Below are 23,224 nucleotides of genomic sequence, written 5' to 3'. Positions count from 1 at the left end.
CTGGTTGCCTGGGAGAAGAGACCAACCCCCTCCTGGCTACAACCTACCAGTTCAACAAGAACATTAGAAGGGCTGATCCATTCAATCTGCCAGAAAGAAGTCAGATAGCTGTGCAGCTGCTTATTATCACACACCCTTGTGACACTGATGGTGCGGGGCTGAGCAAACTGCACACATAGAAAAGGGCAACACTTTGTCCTGGTTGCTCAGAGGAGGAAGCAGCAGCAGACTCCTGCTCATTTCCAAGAAGGCACAGAGACAAGAAAACAAGCTGTTGGGAAGTTCAGCGTCATTTTCAGTTTGGCTTTTATTTTCATTGACTTCAACAACAAGGTGTTCCAAAACACACACAGGATTTGGTGCAGGCAACACTGTCATTGCTACAAGCATTGGCAGATTTCCAGCTCGATTTAACCCATGCACTTTGATGTACAAAATGAAACAAACAAACCAGAAAAGAAAACCAAAATAAAAATAATCACAGCTCTACAAGGGAGGGTAAAAAGCTACAGCAGTTCAAACTCACATGAAAATTCCAGTTATATGGAAGTGGGGTCCAGAGTGGTATACAGTAGAAAGGAGGTTTTCACAGCATATATTTTAGTCATTAGTGATACAGCAGAAAAGCTCCATCTCACTGCTGAATTGAAAAGCAGATACTGAATGAAGTTCTTGCACCCAGACTCTGGGCACAGTATTAAACTGCCTTAACCTTTCTAGTCAGAAGCTTCCTAGTTCCTAAAATGACGGTATTTGTCGCATCGGTATTTGAAGCAGCTCAGAAGGATTACACAATGGAGATGCAAAACCCCAGAGGTGAGAGTGGCACAGCCTCACTCACCTCCGGGAATCTGCTAAGTATCTGCGCTAACGCTTTCCCCCCCCCACCCCCGCCCCGCACTAACACTGCCCCGCTGAATTAATTCTTGCGTTAAGAGCAGGATGAGAAACTTCTTTTGTAGCGTACGGGGTGGGGGGTGGTGGGGAACCAAACCAACAAACCACCAAACCAAAGCAACGACAACAATCAACAACAAAAAAAAGAAGAGATAAAAGAAATTAAAACAAAACAAGATTTCACACTGAGAATGTTAAATACTTTGAAATCTAGGACACTGCTCTTTGAAGTGTTACGAAACAAAATGATAAAATAGGCTTTCAGCATCTGAACCCTTCCCTCCCCTCCCTCCCCCCAGCTGCAAAGTAACACAGGCATCTCAGTATGAAAAATACAAACACATTTGTCCAGCGAGGAGTTGCTTGTTACAAGGTATATACTGTAAGTGTTCTGCATAAAAACAATAATCGTTTAAAAAAAAACCAAAACAAACCCAAAACAACAAACAGCAAAACAAACAACATTTGACTGTGGTTCTGTCAGACCCGGTAGACCCCAAGAAGAAATAAAAACCGGCTGTGTTATGCTGTAGGAAACAAAAAAAACAATTACATGTACAAAAAAAAAAAGTCATCATGTTTATGTACACACTTTACAGGGTAACTACCTTGCCAATTACTGTTTAGAGCTATCCCAGAGAGGCTCACACAGTTACTGCAAGGCAGCCTTTGAATGCAACGCAGACCTGGCACAACAGACAGATGGAGGAGGCGGCTAACGATATCGGACTTAAATGAAATACGTGGCACGTGGCAGGGCCGAGGAAAGAGCCACTGCATTGAAACGAGGTGGTTTGGCTGTAGCAAGGTAGGATGAAAAGTTTCTCCCAACTCTTTCCAGTTGCTTTCTCCCAACTCTTCCCAGCCAAAAAAAAAAACCCAACCCAAAAAAAAAACCCAACCAAAAAAAAACCAGGTAAGTCAGGCTTACTGTCAAAAAGCACAAACCAACTCAAAAGCAGCTCAGCTGAGCTCCTTTGTTTGGTATATGTCTCACTACCTTGGCCAGTACAAACGTGAGAACACACGTTCTGTTCAGTTACTTGTCCACAGGATCACTGGCAGTCAGAGGAAATGCCTCAGAGCCACAGCTGCTGCAGAACCAATAAAGAAAACAAACAGAGAAAAATCAATTTCTCATGTAAACATGACTTTCTGTAGTAGCAACATTCATTATCCAGGAACTGGTCCTTGTGCAAGCAGCTGGAAATTTCTTTCTGGGTTTACTCTCCAATTCTAGTTGCTCATCACTTACTCTATAGTCACTAGCAACAAACCACTACAGGCTCCAGCCTATTACAGACAGATCTAAAGATAGTTCTACTTTACATGATTAAGAAACCAATCTAGCGTAGTCTAAGTAAAAAAATGGACTTGGTTTAGGATAGCTGAAGCCCTACAAATTAGTGTGCAGCTCTCAGTTGGTCCTCTGTTCAACTGGATGCTAGGTAGGCAAATCCTTATGCTAAACTAACCAGGCTGCATATGTGGCAAAGCCTAATTCTCTAGCTTAAACGTCAGTAGTAGTACGGCACAGCTAAAGGCTGGGTGAAGGGCAGAATTCAAGAGTGACCAATGGTTGTATTTGCAGTTATATTCTGAAATAAGGAAGCCAGGACATACACATGAATGTAAATTCAAAGCAAGAAGAGACAGCAGGTTTGTTTTTCCCAGAGAAGGCGAGGGAAAAGAAAAAGTGGGTTGCAGGTGGCTGTAAGTGCTGGCCTGCCCAGCAAAGTGCACGTGCTGTCTCCGCTGGAGAATATTACACATGAACAGAGCACTCAGCTCCGTGGGAAGAGGCTGTTTAAGTGCAACGTTCAGCAGACCGATTCCCATCTATTTTTTGGATGAACTGACAGTTCAGGGTTTGGTGGCTTCGGGGTTTTTGCATTTGGGTTTGGGGTGGGTTGTGTGTGGGGGGTTGGCTTAAAAAAAAAACCAACCAACCAACCAGGTCGGTTGGTCAGGATGCCCACACAAGGTGTGTGAGGATGCAAAAGTCAAGAAAAGAAGCCCTCTCCCCAAAAGAAAATATGAAACAAGAACAATGCCTTCTTGAGAAGGTCAACAGCTTTCAGGGAAACACCACCCGCCTCCTCCCTTCACTCAGCTCTTCCCCTTGCTAGAGCTGGGGTGGAGGTCACGGTCCAGAAGTATGACCTAGAAAACATCAAGGGCAAAACCTAGCATGAGTAGGCAAGAAGGTTCCCTCTGCCCTTTGTCCAAGGGTGCAGTACCAAGCAGAAGGAAGACAAATGAAGGGCTGAGCAGTTCATGGTTGAGGCGGGGGGGAGCAGGGTCTGCAGGGTTCACTCCCCTTCCTCCTTGATGCGTTGCTGTTTGTTGCGCCGAGCATCCATGTCAAAGTTGAAGTCATTCCACTCGTCACGAGGCGGGAAGGAGATGGTCTGCCGGAGCGTGAAGCGGACCGCGTCGATGACTCGCTCCCCCCGCGTCTCGCTGGAGCCCACGCTGACGGTGGAGGCGCCGCTGGGGGTGCGCAGGAGGTGGGGAGGGGAGGAGAAGTCATGGAGCTGCCGGTGGTCCAGGATACCCTTCCAGATGGCATGGCGGAACTGCTCTGGGATCTTGAGGCTCACCAGATCCTGCAAGGTAAGGTGGAGGGCTTAGCAGGGCAATCCCTGGGCAAGCTGGGCTCCAGGAGCAAAAGCAGCCACCAGGCCACCCTACAAATGCCTGTTAACTAAAAGAGCTGCTAAAATCCACGTAGCCACAACCAACCGTAGAAGACAAACCACTCCTTTTGAAAGTGGTGGCTCACTTCTCAACAAGCATGTGTAGCCATAAGACAGCAAGAACTAATGTCACAGGGTCTGTTTTGAAGTTACACAAAACACACATTCCTGCATAAGACACAGTGACCTAAGGCTAGATGTTTGAGTGGACTGCAAGGCCTCCAAGACAAACACAGGGAGATCTGCTGGTTGACTGTGGTGGGTGATGCTGGGCTGCAGAAGTTCAATGGCTTTGAAAATGTGTTTATTTCAAAACCTGTGAGAGGATTTTAGAATCCATTCTAAGCTCCACTGTTTGAAGCTCTGACTCCATAGGAACTGCCTTAATTACCTGAACCCAACCAAAACCTAAGAACAGACAAATAACTTCAGAAAATTTGGACTTTGAAGCCCCATCATCTCTGGTGCAGTACCTGAGGGAAGCATTACCTAAACTCTGCAAAATGAGATATCAGCTTCTGAAAAAAAATAAGCAACCAGCTTTGGTTAATTTGGGTCAGCTTTCCTAATTAGATTAGCAGTACAAGGAAGACAGCCCAAGCTAAGAAACATAAGCACCACAGCTTTGCAAAGTCTCAGGGCAAAAAAACATGAGACAGCCAGCTCTAAAGAGAGCAATGGCACAGGAGAGAAAGCAGCAACCCTGCAGCAAAAGCCATGCAAGATCCAAAAACCACCTGGGCTGAGATGCCAGCGGCAAGGGAAGATTATTAAGGTAAGTCCAGAAAACAGAAGCAGGGAGGCAAAAACACAGACCACTTCTGGACAGCCTACTTGTCTGCAGGGGAGTGAGGTGTTTCAGAGAGCTGTAAACTGAAACCAAGCCTTGCAGAATTAACAGGCCTGTGGATTGGGGCCACTTTGGGGGCTAAAACAGAGTTGAGGGGAGGTGGAGACACTCTTTCTCTGTGCCAGGCAAGGTAGTTACAGTTCTGGCCAAGCCCAGCCTCTCTTCAACTCACAGTAAGTATTCTGTGCAACAGCCTTAATCAAACTAATAGTATAAAAATATACTGAGTCTGGATTTCTGACCTGTTCCTACAGCAGGGCCAAGAGTGCAAACAAAGGAAATGGTGAGGAATTACTTACATCCATGGAGTAATGCTCAATCTGATAGATGGTGGTCAGCCCCTGGGTCGTGAAATAATCCACACAGGATGAGCAGCCCAACCTCGCTAAGAAGCTGCAGAGGAGGAAGGAAGGATGGAGAGAGAAAAAAGGATCACCCTGGCTGCAACAGCCCAAACCACAGAAAAACCAAACACTCAGCCAACCTGCAGCAACAGGAAACAAAGCTATCACCCTTGGCTTGACCTTCTCCAAGACATCCCAGGCCAGCAAGCCACATCGCTGCCACATCAAACAAGTGAGGGAGTCCTTCAGCTCGGCACCTAGCAGACAGCACTTGTGGCAGCACCTTGCCTTAATCAAGAGCTACACAGCCTGTATCTTGAGGCAGAAAGGTTCACGTGTACCCTCCTGCCAGGTTACTTCACCCAGAAGGTGGCTGAGGGTGTGGCAGCTCGCTACACGGAGAATCTACAGCAAGAGCTAGGGCTCAGACCTGTCATGCACACAAAGTACTTTAAATCAGCACATTCCTCCCTAAGCATAAAAGATTCCTCCTTGGCGGGCAACATCTTTCACTATATTTGATCTCATGAAGGGTGGAGGAGCTTCTGACCCCAGCCATGACTTGCTGAGTTGTCAAAGGGGGTGGGGGGAAGGAGAAAAAAAAATATTAAGAGGAAAGTAAAAAGTGGAGAAAAAGAAAGAAAGCCAGAACTGAAAGTAAAAAATAACATAAAAAGGAAAGAAAAAGTAAGAAGATGAAAAGGGAAAAAAAAAAAGGAGAGAGAGAGAAAAGGACAGAAGAGAGGAAAATGAAAGAAAAGAGAAGGAAGAGAAACTTTGGCAAGACTGCCTGACACTCTCAGCTCCATCAGTCCAACGGATGATGCAACTCTCAGCTTTCTTGCAGTCCTAACATCCCTGCTTGTCTCTGGTGTTCAGAGGTGAAGGTTTGAGGCTCGATGTCCAGTGCTCCAAGTGAACGGAGCAAGGGACCTGGGCAGGACCCTTCAGGCTCCAGACACAAGGCCTCTGCTCCCTGTGTGTGGGAAGCGTGCGCTGGGCAGCCTGCTGCCGCTCACCTGACAATGCTGCAGTCTGTGGGGTATGGAGGAGGGGGGGTGCAGTGGGATGTTGAAGGCATGGAGAGGGGAGGAGGCAGGGCCTGCGTGGGGCTGAGGCCATTCATGTCGCCGGTCATGGCCATGTGGGTGCCCATCATGGGAACTGGAGGAGAGAAGGAGGAGCACATTGTTACCCAGGCATCCCCAGACCCCTCTTTGCCCCCTGCACAGCACCAAAGGACAGGACCCACAGCTGAAGCAGCCTTAAATCCCTCTGCAAGCTTAGGGGAATTTCAGGCAGTTGCAATGACTGCACAAGGACCAGATGACAGACAGTCCTTCAGGAACTTTCCCCTCACTGGAACAACTGTCAGCAGTGCTGTCGCGTCACCTTCTCATACAAACAGGCTTAGTGGAAACCTAGGCAAGCCTGGTCTCAGCTTTCCCTGCTGCAGGGGGGGAGTGGGACAGAGCCGGCAGAGTAACCCAATACAGAAGGCAAACAGCTTTGTTTTCAGAGACACTGAGAGCACCCGAAGGGGATCAGCAACAGGTGTGGGCAAGAGTCCAGTGCTTTTGAAATTAAAAAAAACCCAACACACCAACAACCAAAACAACAAAACTCAGCCCCCAGAACCATGTCTGTCATCCTGGATTTACAGGGCTGCTGGGCACTTTTCAGCAGCCAGGATGAAGCAGGTTAGAGAGCTGCAAGATGTAGATATTTCCTTTGAAGCTAACAAGTGTCTTAATTGAACCAAGGGAAAAAAGTTTGCCAATATTTGCATCTCCTCTGCTGGGAAAGAAAGAAGAAACAAGTCTTGAAAGACAGATGACAGCACAGCCAGCCAGATCTGCAGCAAGCAGTATCTGTTTGCCCCTGTGAGGCTTAGAGCAGGATGCTGAAGACTTGCCTTATGGCACAGCAGTGAGAAATATTTGGCTCTGCACATTGCCAGAGAATGATTCCAGGCTCCCCAGCCTAACGCTAGCCACTTGGAGATGCCAAGTCTCCTTGTCCAAACTAGTGGGGAGCATGCATGGAACAGGAGAAAAAGGAGTGAAGGTTTCTTACTGTTGGTTCCCATGCCGTCGGGGATGGTGGTTGGGGTCAGGGCATTGCGCTGCTGGGGGTTAATTAACTGGCTGACCGAGGGCAGCTTGTTCATGCTGTTCATTTTGCCAAGTGGTGGAGAGTTGGAGCCGTAGGATGACTGTGACTGCATAGATGTCCTGCAAACCAAAGAGATGTTAGGACAGGAATGACAGCAGTTGTTTGTTAAACGTGCACATCCCAGGGCCTGGATGGTGATGGTAGTTCTGAGCTACTGCTAATGAAATTGCTGACACCATAGGAGCATCACAGATAAAGGTCATCAGAGAGAGAGTCAACAGGGAATTAAATGCCAAAATGTCTGGGAAACCTCTAAAAAGCAAATGGTGAAATACTGACAAAGGGAAGCTTCACTTTCAGTTCCAAGTTAAAAATAACTTGAGGAAAATTTTCTGTGTAAGATTTTAGTTGAAAAGAACATACAAAGTCATCAAACAGCTGCCAAAACTCAACAGGAGTATTTTTAAGTTAAGCTCTCCTCATGGCCAAGGACACTTTTGGTAAGCAGAAGCCATCTCAAACTATCCTAAGTACCCCTAAAACTTAACTGAAGAACTGATTTTCAGATCAAGTCACACTTATCAACTTGGTCTCTCCAAAATCCCTATCAACTCATGTTATCAGATGTGTATGGGACAAAAGCTCTTTGCTCAAGACAGACTCAAAACACCTTAAGGATCACTACTGAAAGATGGTCAGAGCTGCCTGGGGCACGGACATGAAGCTTTTGGTGGTGTAAAAAAGAATCTGGTATCCAAACCCTGCAGGCTTCTTGCGGAGTATCAGATTTCTACTACCACTCAACAACAGCACTAACCTTCCTCAAGTCCAGACAGCCCCAAACTCTATCCAGCATATCCATGAATCAGGCCAGAGAGGCTTGCTGGCGACCTACCCCCTGCCCAGCCCCAAGGATCCCAGCTGCAATCCCTCCTTGTAAGCGATCCAGAGCACGAAGACCAGACTGCTTCTGAACGGCAGCCCAGCTCCCAGATCGGGTTACAGCTGTGGCATCCCATCTGGAGTGGGGTCTTATTTGGGATATGCAGAAAATGATCATTAAAGTGGGTCCAACAGCACTACTGGCAGAGCACTATCATGCCACAGGAGAGCAGATTTCTCTCCCCTCCACACCTGGGAGCTTTGCAAGATGGGCAAAGGCGCTGGGGAATGGAGCACACTCCCAAATAGCATACCCTTGATTGGCACTTGGTTCAGCTATAGTATGGTGACCCCATGGTGAATGTGCAAGGGCACATTCCCATCTAATTTCCCGTTGGGAAACTTGTTCATCTGGGCATAACTGGTTACACTAATTCCTGGGAACTGGCTTTCCTTCTATGCAAAGAGAATAATTATTACTTCAAATAAGCAAAGTGTAAAGGAAAGAAAAGGCTTATTCCTAGATAATTTATTAAAACCTTCAGCACTCAAGGTCAAGTTTCATGCAATTACATTGTCTCCATCTTCCTGTGCTTTTAAGGCTTGTAGTGTTGGGTGGAGAAAACATCTATGCTCACAGGCTGGGGTATCTAAGGCCCTGAAGAAATGTTACCTAATTACACAATTACAGGAGGTACAGAAAGAAGGGTGTGAACTGTCCTTTGGCAGTGAAGATGCAGGACAAGATCCAGCAAACTTCATAGACTCAAGGAAGTGGAAAGCGCAAGAAGCTTCACAAATTAATATCAACAATGGCAGCAAATCCCAAGGGGAAGCAAAAAAAATCAAGCCATGAAGTTCAGACCCAACTTTTCAGGGTGAAGGGAATGATTCAGATCTGAGGTTTCAGTACACCCATTATAAAAGCTGAGGCCAGCCATGAAGTTCAAGTCAGGTTGACATCACCCTTAACCTAAGGAGCTTCTGCATCTGCACGATAGGTAAGCAGGGATGTCACCACACGCACAGTGAAATTCCAAATCAAATCAAAGGCTCCCCCCAAAATAGTTTATTTTATTCAGAAAGCTCTTGACTACAGATTTCTTTTTTATTTATTTTTAAAGAATGCCTGTTGCTATGAAACAAAATTCTGACAGGAGATCAGTATTGTGCCTAATTTTGCCCTTTGCACCACCAGCAGCGATCTCAAGCTAGTTAGGACACTACAAATTAATTTGAAGGTTAAAAAAACCCCAACCAAACAAAAACCCAGCAACAAACCAAGAAATCGACCAAAGCCAACCAACAAATGAGCAAACACAAGCCAACTGAAAGCACCCTACACTTTGGAAAACAAATGTGGTTTAACATATAGCTTAAGGACTCCTTATCTCATTTGTACTCGCAAGAATCGATTAAAACATTCCAGCTCAAGTGAGTAAATCAGGAAACAAAAGCATTTTTATCTCATACTTGTTTCAGCTAGAGTATTCGATCACATAAGCAGACACAGAGGGTCTAGAGACAGCCATTGAGCCAAAGAAAAGTCCCAAGATAAACCAAGATGCAAAATTTTATTGAAAATTAATGTCACACATCAATATAGCAACAGCCTCAGGAACACAGGAAAGTGGTTTTGGTATTAAACACACAGACTACATGGTGTTTGAGGATTCATTTAAAATAGATTGCCTATTTTTTTCCCCTTCTCAATTCCTTTTTTTTTTTTTTAAAACAGGTATAGTAAGAATGTCATGCACAGTGGTTTTCATTAAAATTATACTTGCTATGTCTCAAGAAAGATTAGAAGTAGGAGCATTAACATTTCTTTGATCTCCATGCCAATGAAATGCATTTTAATATCAAGGTATAAGGACTTCAATTAAAAGCCCATTATACTACTTGGAACAGTCTGATATAAAAGGCACTGAGTCACATTCTGCAAGTGATTTTTTTCTCTCTTCAAGAGGCCATGTAATTATTTAGCCAATAACATTTGTAGTTATGCAAGCTCATATGAGGGCAATCACCTTCTAGGCATATACTGATCATCTCAAGAGGTCAGGAGAGAACTTCCTTCTCCCACATACGAAGCACAGTTCAGTTCACAGGTTACCTTGTGCAGTTCTCTGCTTTCTCAGCTCACTGGATAGCAGCCCTTCAACAGAGTTAGGAAACTGCTTGGATAGACCTGATTGAGTAGACAATTCCCAGAGTCTTGGTTCACATTAGATAAGCACACTGTCCAGTAAGCAGCCTTAATGCAAATGACAAAGTTTTATTAAGCGCAAGAACAGGGCACCTCAGGGTCAGAGAGCTCAAGATTTCACTCAAGCCCCTATGCCTACAGTTTGCTATCCCTGAAGATCTGGATCTAGTCACAATGCAGAGAGACCCAAGTGGAATCAAAGCTGTCCAGTTTGGGTCCTGCCTTTCCTTACAGTAAGGATTCCATCCCAAGTTCACAGATGGTCAATCTACGTATTGGCAATGTTTTTGCAAGAAAGGTTGTCCAGTGGGCTACAGAGAACTAGGATGTCACCAATGTAGTGTAGCAATGGCACACAAGTGACATGGGTGATGATTAGTTGAGATCATCTACTCTGAAGGCCCATGAAGCAGGCGCTAAAAAGCAGAGAAGTATCTTTGCTCTCCACATGTCAAGCATTTGCTATTCCAAAACAAGCAATAGGGCATCTCTTCAACCACACAAATGGTTTGTAGGTAACTAACTGGGAGCATGGAAAGGAGGGGCTCTGATGGTTACTAGGCAGACAGCATTTACAACACATGGACAAGGGTGGCAATAATGATGCCCCTTAGATCTCAGGTATGGGAATTTCCCAAGGCAAGCAGTGGATTCTTTCCAGGGAATGGAGCTACGATACAGGAAGTGGATATACATTAACAAGTTGACACAGACAGATACAGCCTGACAGATAAGGCCCCCATTAGTCCACTTGGCTATTGCTTGAAAAGGAAATGCTCACATTTCTGAAGCTCCACACATGACAATGAGCCAACCAAAAGACAGCAGGGGAAAAGTTTTCTTCTTTTATCTGCAGAGGACAGACTACAAAACAACTGCAATTGCTTCCAGTTCCAGATTGTTCGATAAAAATGTGTCATCCGACATAATCACTTAATCACCATTAAGACCAGGTGCACTGTCATCATTCTCTTACAGGCAAGGAGGATAAAAGAAAAAGCTTTTCCAGAGGACAAAGTGATCTAAATAATTTACAAAATTGTTTGGTAGAAGTCCCAGGTGCTCTATTGGTACAAGAGTTTTCCTAGAGGTCAGACTAGATAATGAGTTGAATTTCCCAGCAGAGGCTGTGGATGACTTGTATCTTCTGGTGGGCTGCATCTTCAGACTTGCTGGTGGAGAGGCCCTGAAGCAGAGGTCTACATACAGATCAGAGTGTCCCTGTTGCAGTATTTCCATCCAAAAGCAGTCAAGACCAAGATACAGGTACAAAACCCTCATTGGAAGGACAGCCTGATGCTGCAAAGTATAATCCTGTGCCTGAGCAGCATTTGCTATTCAGATACCCTCCTCTCATCTTTTTTCTCCCAAATAAAAATGCATGAAGCAATAGTTACCTGCTTTATCATCTCCAAGGACTACCTGAAGTTGCCAGGCAAAGTAAAGAGGCACTTTGTTTGGTTAGCTTTACGTGAGAAACAATGGTAGAGCTGTAACTGTATGAAGCAGTCACTGGCAGTATTTAATTAGTTATTCATACTCTGTCACAGTTTTGGGGGCGCTTCTCCGTCAGCCATCCCCCCCACAATGCTATGGTAGAACAAGTCTTTCTAAGACAACGAAAGAGATGTTCAGAGCTGGGATGTGGCTCTCACAGGAGATGTTGGTACGAGTCATCACCTGCTCAGATCACAGCTCTGCTGCCTGGAAGCAGACCATGTGATGTTCAGAGATAAGAGTCTTCTCTCACTGCATCAGGCTTTTTGCCTTGGTGGGTGGCCAGGAGGCCCACTCTGCATTTGGGAGGCATCTTCTCTTCAGGCTGTGCCTAACCACAAGTGTATCAGAGCTGGGTATGCACCTGCCCCAATTAAATCCAGTATGGACTGCATTGCAGGCAAGCAGGCCCCCATCAGTACTGATTCAGGATGCACTTCATAGGCAATAAAAGTCACTGGTTGCAGCATTAATAGACAAGGTGATCAAGGCCTGAGGCTACTTGGCTGAGTCGACTGCAATATATGCTGGCACCACTTTCCTTTAAACATTGACACTTGTAGCAGTGGGGTAAAATGCAGTAGTGTTGATTAAAACTCTAAGGCAACATCTAATGACTGCTGAACATCTGCAAGGTAAGGGGCAAGCTTCAGCCTTTTTTCACAGGTAGGGCAAGGAGCAGTTTTTGACACTGTCCTTTACAACCTCAGCTGCAGAGGGACACTGAACACACATGAATATCATGATACAAAATCTTCAGCCTCGCACTGATCTTGCACAACTCAGCCCACCACTTGACTGAGCTCACAGAGTTAGGAGTGACCTTCCCGAGTTCAGCAAAGCTGGATTAATGCCATCAGTGCTCAAAGTCAAATTCACTCATTCTTCCCTACAAGTTTATGTATTTTAGATCAGCCCTTAAAGACTAGAAACTAGTAGTAGGGATTTCTACAGGAAAAATAAACCACAATTGTGCCAGTTCATATAATCACCTCCCTCTGCCCAGCAGTACCAATACATTGGCTACTTGCACTATTACTGCATGACCAGCATTAAAAACAAGTTAAAATGACTAGACTGTTGAAAACACTCCCCCCTTTTCATCCCCCTCAATCCATGAACACATTTAATTTTAACAACACAAGAGGCATTTTGAAATTGAGACCTGCTCAGAGAAACTTTTCCAAGTTTCACAAATACAGAGATAAGAGGAAAGAGTATCAACAAGTTACAAAAACAGGAAGAAAACATTACACCGAGACAGAACATTGTGGTTCCTGACCTCCCAATGCTATGGGCTACAGCTAAGAGGTCTGTAGAAATGTCTGTTGTTTTTGCAAAGTTTGAGTCCCTTCAGAAGATTACTCTCACTATTCACTCTGTTGCTATCAGGCTCTGCGTTTGCCCCACTGTTCCTAGTCCTGCCAGCCAGGCAAAGTAATCCCACCAGCTCAGTTTATGGATATACTGATGGGTTGGGGGGGCTGGAATGTTTTAGGATGGCATCAGTCTGTTTGGGAGGATCTCTCCTTGAGTCCGTGAGTTCACTCCTGAAGCAGGCCGAAAGGAGACTGTAGAGAAGGAACCAGAGAAAAGAAAAGGTGAATGTACAGGACCCTTCACCAGCCACCAAGAGAGAAACAGACACTTTCCACCTTCATGATCACAGTCTGGGCTTTGAAGGAGGAGAAAAATCAGATGTCTCAGCACATAAAGTGAGGGTATGTGACAAGGAGATTTTGAAAGTGGGAAAGCCCCAGATAGAAGCAAGTGCTTGGCAAAGAAGAGAAATCAATTGATTGATAGGGAAACCTAATTTCCATGTGCCAGTCTCATGGGTGCAAATGGTGCCCCAATACTGTTTCCAGCAACAAATATGAGAAGAAAAAATATCATGCAGCCAAAAAGAAAAAGGAGAGGAACAGCTTTCATTGAACCCACTTCAATTACTTAAAAAACAGAAGCTGGTTCCAGGAAGAGATGATGATGACTGCTGTGAAAAGACCATAGTGATTACATCTCAACTATTCCCACTTTCAAAGCTGGGGGACTCGCTGCACTAAAGCTGAGGAGTCCCTGGGGTTGCCAGTGGATGCTGAAGGTACTGTAACCTCAGAGCCAAAGTGAATGCAGCACATCTTCCTACACCTAATCCTACGATTTTTCATGCTTATTCTCACCATGACAATTTTCTGTACTGAGAAAGCTATCCAAGTGCCTGAAGTTCACAATGCATAGAAGCACAGCACTGCCAAACCAAACCAAACCATGCAGAAATCCACTATTAGTTTCCATATCAAAAAACGAGAATGAGTAGGTGGAGATATGAAGAATACCTTCCTCACCAGGCCCCTCCCCACAACAGCAAGCACTGGGATCCTTGCAGTTCCCATCTCAGATGGAGTACTCCAGGCACTGGATAGCTTAGCTCTGTCATAATTCACTTATGAATTTAATTCCTCATTTGGATAATAAGCTGTGATGCTCACCACGTTGAAAAGCAGCTAGTGGGTTGGTAGCTGCAGCCCCAATGATATAGGCTATACAATCCCATTTGGACGAAAGAGTCCTCCTCTTGCTATCCATTGGAAGACTGTGAAAACCCTTCAGTGAGCTGAACTTGATGATCCTTCTGGGTCTCTTCCACTTGGAGATATTCCATAATTCTGTGCTATAGTTTATTTTATATAAAGACTGATCTGAAAACTGCTCATATTTGCTGAATATGAAAAAGTATTTTCCAGTGAAAATCCTTAAAGACTGTGCAGATACTCCCTGGGAATATTGACAGGAAAAACATTTCCCAGTAGAATATCAAAAGAAACCCTTCCTGCCCAATGAAGCACAGGCTACCTCTGGTATCTCTGGCAGCCAGGATCTTTCTGGCAAATCCATGTTTAAAGCAACTGGTGGCAGAACAGGAAAAGGAAGTTTTCTAAATAAAAATCTGTACTGCTGTTCAAATACAGGCCCTGGGACTTGGCAGTGAAAAAGGGAGAACAGAACCTGCAGGGGAAAAAAAAAATAATCCATCTTCCCACCTGTGATCATGAAGGTGTTTGACATAATAAACAGGAGAAAACCATGCACAACGGAGCAAACAGAGAGAGGAGATGAGACAGAGAACGATTGTGATCTGGCATAATGTGCAACACTGCAGTATTTTGGTCATCTTGTGGGACACAAAGCTTTCTGACTGTCACCAGATTTCTCCTTTTTATTCCAGAAGAGTAAGGCAGTTGCATCTGCTGGCCTGCCAAATGCAATGCTGGTCTGTATGTGCATGAAAGCAATTACACAGTTATTTCCCAGAAGGACATGTGTTTTTTTAAACTACCTTTCACTATGATAAACTCATCCTTGCTTTTCCTGATCATCAAAAAGTATGAAGCTTTCAATGTTGTACAAATGAACGGGAAGCTTCTTCCCAGACACCAAGACAGCTTTTCCATGTTAACCATGGCTCAGAAAAGTGAACTAAAGAAAAAACCAAAACCAACCAAACTGAAAACAAACAAGAAAATTCTTCCATCAAGATTTGACTTTTGAGTACATGTGAATGCAGCTCCATTTTCAAAGGAAATTGCCAGAGGCAACTCAGAGACATCCAAGGCCCACAGAGCCCTGCTAGGACCTACAGCTACCTACACATTTGAACTTGGTCACTGCCTGGGCACTTTCCTAGCTCCCAGTTTTAATATACACCTTGAATGAAAGTGAATCGAGTCTCAGATTTGAAAGTACCTCCCTACCTATGAAGTGAAAGGCATTACCTTCTCAAGCTAGAACAGACTTGCAAAAGAGTCACCATGCTGCTGAGTTTGGCCAGCCTGACAAAGCAGCAAGCAACCTGCTTGCAAGCAAGGTTATTCTTTCCTGGATAAGTTCCTACAAGAATCTTTCTCCTCATTCTCACACTGAGACCTGAAGCTCCTTTTTGAGGTGCTATTCCATCTATGAGACTTCTTAGCCTAAATTCCCCTTTTCCCTGAACACATTCCATCAGACATCAAATCATACCCTGAATTATCTAGGAGAAACCACCAAAACCCAGTTGCATGTAAGAGGCTATTGCCTGAACACCCATTTCAGCACAGAGGACTCCACTTGATGGCAGGCTATCGGCAGAGACAACTGCAGCAGCTCTGGGCAAACACAAAGTTATTTTTCTCCCGTCTCCTGGCATCCTTAAAAGCTCTTAATCTTTCTCCCCAGTATCTGAGCACAGTCAGCAGCTGAGAAAAATGAGTATATAACTGGACAAGTGCCAGAAGACATGCTGAAAGATGTTTCATTTAAATTAAATGGCTGGACTTATACATGCTGGTTTTAAAGGTAACACAAATACCAACCTCAGTTGCCAGGAACCCATCCTATTGATATAGGAAGAATGAAAACAGTAGTTACAGCAAAGCAACTGTCAGCACCAAGTGAAAGCTGTCATCTGCTGCTGTCCATTTCTGCTTACAAACCCATTTCTTAACTGAAATGGCTGTAGTTCAGGTGAAGCTTTGAAGACAGGCAGCTAAGCGCACCAAGGCCGCAATGCCTAGGAGCTAGTAAACACAGGCTATAGTACATACAAACAATGCAAATGACTGATTAAAAGTAGTAAGGAGAATTAAGTGCCATGAGAAAAAAAAAAGTTAAAAAAGGTCTAGAGCCCCTAGATGCTCCAGCCATTTTGGCACAAGGTTTTTTTCACACCTCCACAAGACTCCAGCTGACACTAAAAACACACAGATCGCAATGTGAACACATGCGGAGAACTGGCAGAAAGCTGTGGTATTGCAGAAGTCCTGAGACAAGGCCAAGGCACTGAAATAAATCCCTATGGGCTCAAGTGGGACTTATGTGGTGCCTTGGCCTCACACTAACCTCTGCAGAGGAATGAGCTATGCCCACAGCCTCTTGACGTGTGAGCTTACAGCAGGAACGCACAAGAGCCTGAGCGCTACTGCTGGCCGCTACCTACAGCCCGGGCGGCAATTTTGTGTCACCCGATACAGCAGGTGAAGCAATGCCCATGAATGACACTGCTTACAGTCTGTCTGGGAAGCCATTCTCTGACCCAGTCTCTGCAACTGCAAAGCTTTGGGAACAGAGGGGAAAAATGGAAACCAGACACTCGCTTGGCCCCTCTTCTCCCCATTCTCCTGGCATTTACACCACCCAAAGGAATCCTGGTGCAGCGCTGCCAGATGAGTTCAGAAAGGGACTATGTGTGCCCAGATGGAAAGTTTCTCATGCCCAGCATGGAGAGTCAGTGACAAAGTACTGTTTTTAAAAACACTTCAGAAGTGCACATGTAGAGAGACACTGGTCATGAGGTAATTGTTGTGTTTCACCCTCACTTCTGGCTTTCAGCTTCCTATTTTATAGCTGAAGAACCTACAATACTTATGTCCCACCAAGACTCCAGCCTTCCAACATCAGAGACATACAGCAGTATGATTGAAGCACTCAAAGTTGCTGCTTACACTCTCAGCTTCACATGCTCTTGGCAAGGTGCTCAGATGGATACCCTAGCAACAGCTAGCTTTGCTGCTCATCTGCAGATGAGAGAAGAGCACAGCCACTCTGCACTCCCAAGCTCAGGCAGATACATGTGGCAGGTTTCTGTCCGTGGGATGCTCAATGGCACTGGCTGGGTGCTCCATGCCTTGGGCTCCAGCTGGAGGTCAAGAAGGAGGCACTGAGCCTGTTCTTCATCCTCTGAGGCCAGGAGATTAATTAAGTGGGATGAAAGAGCAAAGAGGGATCTTGCAAGCAGTGAGGATGCATGCTTGGGGAAAGATGACTGCTTTGTCCCATTGCACAGGGTGTGAATTCTGGATCTCAAACTCAGTCATTCAAGTTCTGTACAGAAACTTGGGTTTGACCGAATTCCTGGCATCACTTTTTACCAGCTCTTGCCATGGGGTTAACAAGCAGCTAAGCTGTTGGAAAGGATTGTTCCACTGCACTTCTTTACAAGTATGTGGCCCTTGGTTGAGCATCACATCCCTATGAGCGACAGTGCAAAAGCCTTCTGTGTCTCTCTCCTCTCTCCCCTTTCCTCACTGTCCTCACTGCATAGGTCACTCACAAGTAGTCATGCAAGCACACTCATACTCACTGCTTCTGGAGCAAGTGCTGGTGCTGCTGCTGCTGTTGCTGCCGGTAGGTTTCAATCGTGTGCTGGGGAAGGTACTGCATTAATTCCAGGGACTCTTTGATCTTTAGGAGCATTTCATATGTCTCCCGTCCCCTCACCTGGACCATGGGAAAAGCAAAGGAGGGAAAAGTCTTAGAGGACTGCATCTGTGGTCCTTAGTGACCTTAGTAAGTTCCAGATCAAATCAAATCAAATACGACATGCACAAAATAAAACCAATAAGCCTTTTGCTAGAGGTGTAGCAGATAATTTTGAAGAGCAAATCGGATACTGTAGGCTAATGCACATCTCGGGAGTGTCAGATGGCTCAACATAAATCAAGGCCAACCAAAAGCAATATTGTGATTCACTCTGTTAGACAAAAAAACATCTCTACCTTCCACAGATAGAAACATATCTGGTGCTGAATCTTACATGCCTTGAGGAAAAAGGCTTGAATTTGGATCTCGCTTTTCCTCTAAACAGAACATGGTTTGTAACATATCCAACAAAATATGACTCATGGGGAAGCAGCTGAACAGTCAACTACAGAGACTTCTTGCCCTTTCTGATCCTGTGTATTCCACTTCTGTCACTACATTACAATAGAGGTGGATATAAAAGCCACAGAAGCATCCACCTTTGTCAGTAAGATAACACCCATTATCTCTAGAGAAAGCTCCAGTACCAAAGACTCTGAAATAACAGAGGAGAAAACCCAGTGAGGTCCCCATGACAATGCTTCCATCAGGACAGATGGATCCATTGGGATATTCTCGTATGCCTTGCACAAGCCATTCTCCATCAGCAGCTAATGGGGTGTTTCATATTTTTTGTTTGAAGTGCATATATAAAATAGGTAGCTCTGAGGATCTTCAAGTAAAAAAAAAAAAAAATCAATATATAAAATCTACATCACATCCTCAGTTCTCTCCAAGGTCTGGGTAAGCAGCTAATTTGCCTCAAGTCACTGAGGAAGATATGAAACATAGGGCAAATATAAAGATAGAGAGAACTCACTGGCAAATATAAGAGCTCATCATCTGGGGAACGTCTTTTTTTGATAGATGTCATCTGTATGCCATGAGTTCCTTGTCGAAAAGCTGAAAGAAACCCCAAAAGCAGCTCATTAAAAAAAGAAGAGAGAAAGAGTAAAAGAAAAAGAGAGATGCTAAAGAGACATGAAGTACATGGCGAGTTCAGATCTGGAGCACTTCGGAAGGCTCTCTGCCCAAGCCACTTCAGAGCCAGTTGTGTTTGCAGCTCCTGATCCATAAAGCAGATTAGTTTACAGATGTCAGGGCACAGTGCTTGGGGAAACACCAAGGAGCACTGACAAAACCCCAGCAAAGTGTACCTAGAACTAGCACTAGCCCTCTGCAGGAGAGACTGCAAGCTTGGGTATTACAGTACTCATGAGTTGCTGGTGGATCAGTGATCCACAAAGACAAGAAAATAGGCAGGAAGCAGGCACAATTCACTATGAAAGCAAAGCCTTTTTCCAGTCTGCCTCCTGTTAAAACCTGCTGCTTTGCTGTTCAGCCTGGTGCCATCACTGAGCAGATGCAGGAAACCAAAGCTGAGTTTCCCCATCTTACATGTTTGATGAGTACATTGCACTCCTTAGAGAATAGAGGGCACTTGCCAGAGCACCTCCAATGCAGAGCAGGGTTTGCATGCAGTGGTAATCTAGAGCCTTGTGGCTGGATGACACATGCCACAGCACAAGACACTGGCTGGAAGGAGTGGAGTATGACAGCGCAGTCCCAAAGAAGCAGTAAAAGTTCAAGTGGGTACAGAGTCCCAGCCATATACCATAAGGTTGGCAAATAAATGCCCTCTTCAACCACTACAGCCAGCGCTGCAAGAGAGCCCACAAGCCCTGATTGTCAAATGCTGTTTTGTGAGCACAAGCTCAATTTCAGGCTGATTGAGAGAACAGACATCTCACACCCTTCTGCCTCCAAGCCCATGCACAGCACCTCTCCATTCCCACAGCACAAGCAGCACGGACACACTTGCACCCAGTGAGAGCAAGGTTTGCAATCTGCCCAGCAATGCCAGCTACTTACGGCGCTTCGTACCATCACCATTCTTTGTGCTGTCAGAGACTTGCTGCTTGCGGATGCTGTCCTCGTCTGCTTTGCGATCTCTGCCTGGGCAAGCACAAATGCGGGCTTCGAAACATCGGCGGCCCAAGACTTGCCCACTAGGAAGAGAGATGAGAGGAAATGTCAGCTGGTAGCTCAGATGAGGGCCAGCAGCATCCTTCAGCTTCACACCAGGCTACACACAGACAGACCCAAACCTCCCATCTCCCAGTCAAGATGCCTCAGGGGTTGGCCTGCTGCCACGTGCAAAGATTTGAAACTTATCTTATGGCCCTTTGCATGAAACTATCCCTAAGGATATGCAATGCTGCTCTCAGTAAAAGAAGAATCAGAATGCCACCTTCCAGGCAAAAGGCTACACTTGTGAACCATTACTTACTCTCTGGTTTCCAGTGTCACAATGATGAGGATTGGGCGACGGTTCATACCTCCCACGCAGCTGCTGTTACACATGAAGTTGTACAAGACCGTTGTGAACTCCGTACCAACCTGAATGAGGCAAAGAGCATGAGCCAAAGAGATGGTGGATGGAAAGTTGTGCTTTTCCCTGCCTCTCCTCTTGTACTTCCACAGCTGTACTACAGTCAGCCTAGCTCAACACAGGCCCCACCACAAAACTTTCTTCAAAGAAATTACCCCTTGAAAGCAGGAGTTCTTAAAGAGGCTGATTAAAAGCTCATTTCTGACAAAGAGGGAAAAAGACAATTCATTGTGATGAAGATGGGGGAAGCATAGGATCCCAGCTCCTTTGACTAAGGTTACAGCCCCCACCCCTCTGTGCGTGGGGATGCAGCCACCCTAAGCTCAAAACGTACCTGGGGCGGTTCATAGGGGACCAGCACACTTTGCCTGCCGGTGATGGGATCTTCTACGTACTGAGCGTGGCTGTTCCCTTCCACCCTGATCAGATGGCTGGGAGGTGCAATCTGCCCTGCAAGGGGAAGGAGGCAAAAAGCAAGAGACATTGTTCAGTGAAGTCATGCACAGGGTAGCAAAACTTTCCATCAAGGAAAACCTCTACAACTGACCCCAAAGGTCTATCAGAAGACATGCCTACCTCCCAGCCCTTAGAGCATCCCTTCACAGGGTGCAGATAAAGGCATCACAGACTTTCTCAAGCTCCTGATAGACACCTGTAAGCAAATGTGAACACGGGCTTCCCAAGATCTCAGACTAAGCAAGTCCAAACGTCAGCTAAACTGCAGCTCACAGCAACTCTTCCAGCAGATAACTCCCTGCAGATTCTCACACCAGGTGAAAGTGTTTCTTTCCCTTCCGCTAACGCATACACAACAAATTCTTTCAAGTCTTAATTCCTACTCTTTTCCCCATCAATGGCTAGCCCTTTTCTGTCCCATCAGTCTTGTTCCTAAGGAGCTAAAAAAAAAGATTCAAGCAGTAAAGGAAATACATGTTTAATGAATGGTCAGCTCAAAATAATAAAAATCAAAAAACATCAATCACACTTGCCTAAAGCAGCAGCAGAAGGGAACATGACCTTCTGTTTCTAGGCCTCTTTCCAATAATTAAAAACCAATTTCCTTCCTGCAGAGTTTCTTCAGTATTTCTATAACATACAGCTAAATTCTGAGAGGAGAAGCCTGTTACAGGTTCATCTCAAGAATTTGTTTTGTGGTCAAACTGTTAATTTCTCTCATGAAATATACTGTATTTCCAGAGAGTTATTTCAGAGTAAGGATGTGTGGGGTTTGGGGTGTTTTTTTCCTTTCTGAGAAGTTCATTATTAAGCCAGGTATCACCCACCAAAAAATATAGATCTGCCAGACGAGCATTTTCTAACATGAAAACCTGTTCTGAAGATCTGTCTCACTCTACTATTTTACACTCCCAACTCCTTCCTTTATTTGGGGTTCTTCTGGCTGGTTGCACTGAAACCAGCAAAGGGATCCAGGCTCCCAAGACATCCTTCTCACTTACACCAATGGGATTTTTTTACAGTAGGAGATAAATAATGTGTGTAGAATAAAAACACATGCTCATCTGAACTCATGTGAACTTAAGTGGCCAAGGCCAAAACAGAGCCCAGCTCATGAGTTTGCAGAAAACCCCAGGACATTTTTAAAACAGCTGCTCCTTCACTAGCATGCAGAGAAGCAAGCAAAAGATTAAAACATTAATGCTGAATTGATAGTGTTGAATCTACAGAAAGGTTGCCTACAGTTGATGCTGGCACTTAGCGTTGTCCCGCTAGAGATAAACAGCCCGTCTGTCTTTGAGGCGTGGATTAAGAACTGGAGATGATATTGCATCCTGTTACTAGATCCCTGTCCCAGCAACGTGGAAGCTCATTCCTGAGCACAAGAACAGCTGCCTTGCATTGCGAGAGCAAAACCAGAGCAGGGAGAGGCTGCCAGAAGGGCATCGCCTGCCATGGGGACAGACATCCATCCAACCTGGGTGGGCACGAGGTTTATTTCAGTACTCTCTTACCAAGGACATGCTTGCACAGGGACAGCTAAAATGTAGCTTGAAGCTTTCTGCTAAGCACAGGAAATAAAAAGCTGCACAAGACGTTGCAGGGATGTCTGCTCCCAGCAGGTTTGCTGTGAAGCTGATGCCAAATCCCCACACTGGCCACTCATCAGACAAACAGCTTTGGAGAGGTACTGCCAGCAAAGCATTGCCCTCCTTACCTTCGTTGAACTCCCGGCTCAGCTCGTGGTTTGGGCAGCGTTTGACCACTTCAGTGACGTGTTCAGCTTTCTTGTAGACTGGCATAGCCCTGATAACAGCTCCCTGAGGTGGTGGGGTCATCACTTTGATCTGGATGGGACATGTTTTGGCAATCTGGCAATACAGCTTTTTCAGTTCAGTGGAATACTGGATGGGGAAAAAAGAGACAGAGCAGGTCAGTGTGTTCAATGAGAGGTGGAAGCATGCCAGAAGGATGGAGATAGGTTTGCACACCCAACTGAATGCGCCAGCTACTGCATGTGCATTGCGTTTGTTCACACAACAGTCACGCTTTCAGACAAGTAGCAAAACCCTTGGACTTTAACCTGCTTTAGAAAATCAGAGTATAAGTCTACATCCTAGTTTTCCCAAAGGCAAAACCCTTCAGCTAAAGACCACCACTTTTACATGAACAAATACAGTCTTTATTTCTCTTCCAAGGAACACACAATACCTGCCTTACAAAACAGACGTTATTCTTTTCACAGCACGCTGTAATCCTGGAAACACTGGAAACCACACACAAAGTGTTTCATCCTGTTTTGTAAGAAGCCATCCTGCTTTTGCAGAGGGATAAAATAAAACCAAGAACCTTGCAATTCAACAGTATGTGAAAGCAAGACCCTGACCAGTTTGACAGTCATACCAAGTCTGACATTTCAGTCACCTTTGGAGAGCATCTCATGCCTCTGCTGACCACATTTGTAGCAATTTCCACACTGCTGAACTCAAAGCATTATGCCCATAAGAGAGGAAAGAAAAGAAAATATTTCTAAGTAATCAAATGTCA

At 45.2% G+C, this 23,224-nt stretch overlaps 1 protein-coding gene across 3 annotated transcripts in view; it reads right to left on the bottom strand.

Moving 5' to 3' along the window:
- Positions 1–289: 289 nt before the first annotated feature.
- Positions 290–23,224, bottom strand: part of TP63 (tumor protein p63) — a 109,112-nt gene continuing 86,177 nt past the window's right edge. For all 3 annotated transcript variants that reach the window (XM_068163997.1, XM_068163998.1, XM_068163999.1), the window contains 10 exons: positions 22,395–22,581; positions 20,556–20,671; positions 20,120–20,229; positions 19,702–19,838; positions 18,650–18,732; positions 17,612–17,748; positions 6,867–7,024; positions 5,810–5,954; positions 4,746–4,839; positions 290–3,506 (listed from right to left, as the gene is read on the bottom strand). In XM_068163997.1, coding sequence (XP_068020098.1) covers positions 3,210–3,506; positions 4,746–4,839; positions 5,810–5,954; positions 6,867–7,024; positions 17,612–17,748; positions 18,650–18,732; positions 19,702–19,838; positions 20,120–20,229; positions 20,556–20,671; positions 22,395–22,581 — 1,464 coding nt within the window. In that variant the 3' untranslated portion in view covers positions 290–3,209. The remainder of the gene's footprint in view (positions 3,507–4,745; positions 4,840–5,809; positions 5,955–6,866; positions 7,025–17,611; positions 17,749–18,649; positions 18,733–19,701; positions 19,839–20,119; positions 20,230–20,555; positions 20,672–22,394; positions 22,582–23,224) is intronic.

The sequence above is a fragment of the Melanerpes formicivorus genome, unplaced genomic scaffold (genome assembly GCF_026170545.1).
Source record: "Melanerpes formicivorus ecotype bairdi unplaced genomic scaffold, bMelFor1.0.p_v2 SCAF_76, whole genome shotgun sequence".
In the NCBI taxonomy this organism is placed as follows: domain Eukaryota; kingdom Metazoa; phylum Chordata; class Aves; order Piciformes; family Picidae; genus Melanerpes; species Melanerpes formicivorus.
Note: the sequence above shows the minus strand (reverse complement) of the source record. Positions and strands in the feature narration are given on the sequence as shown.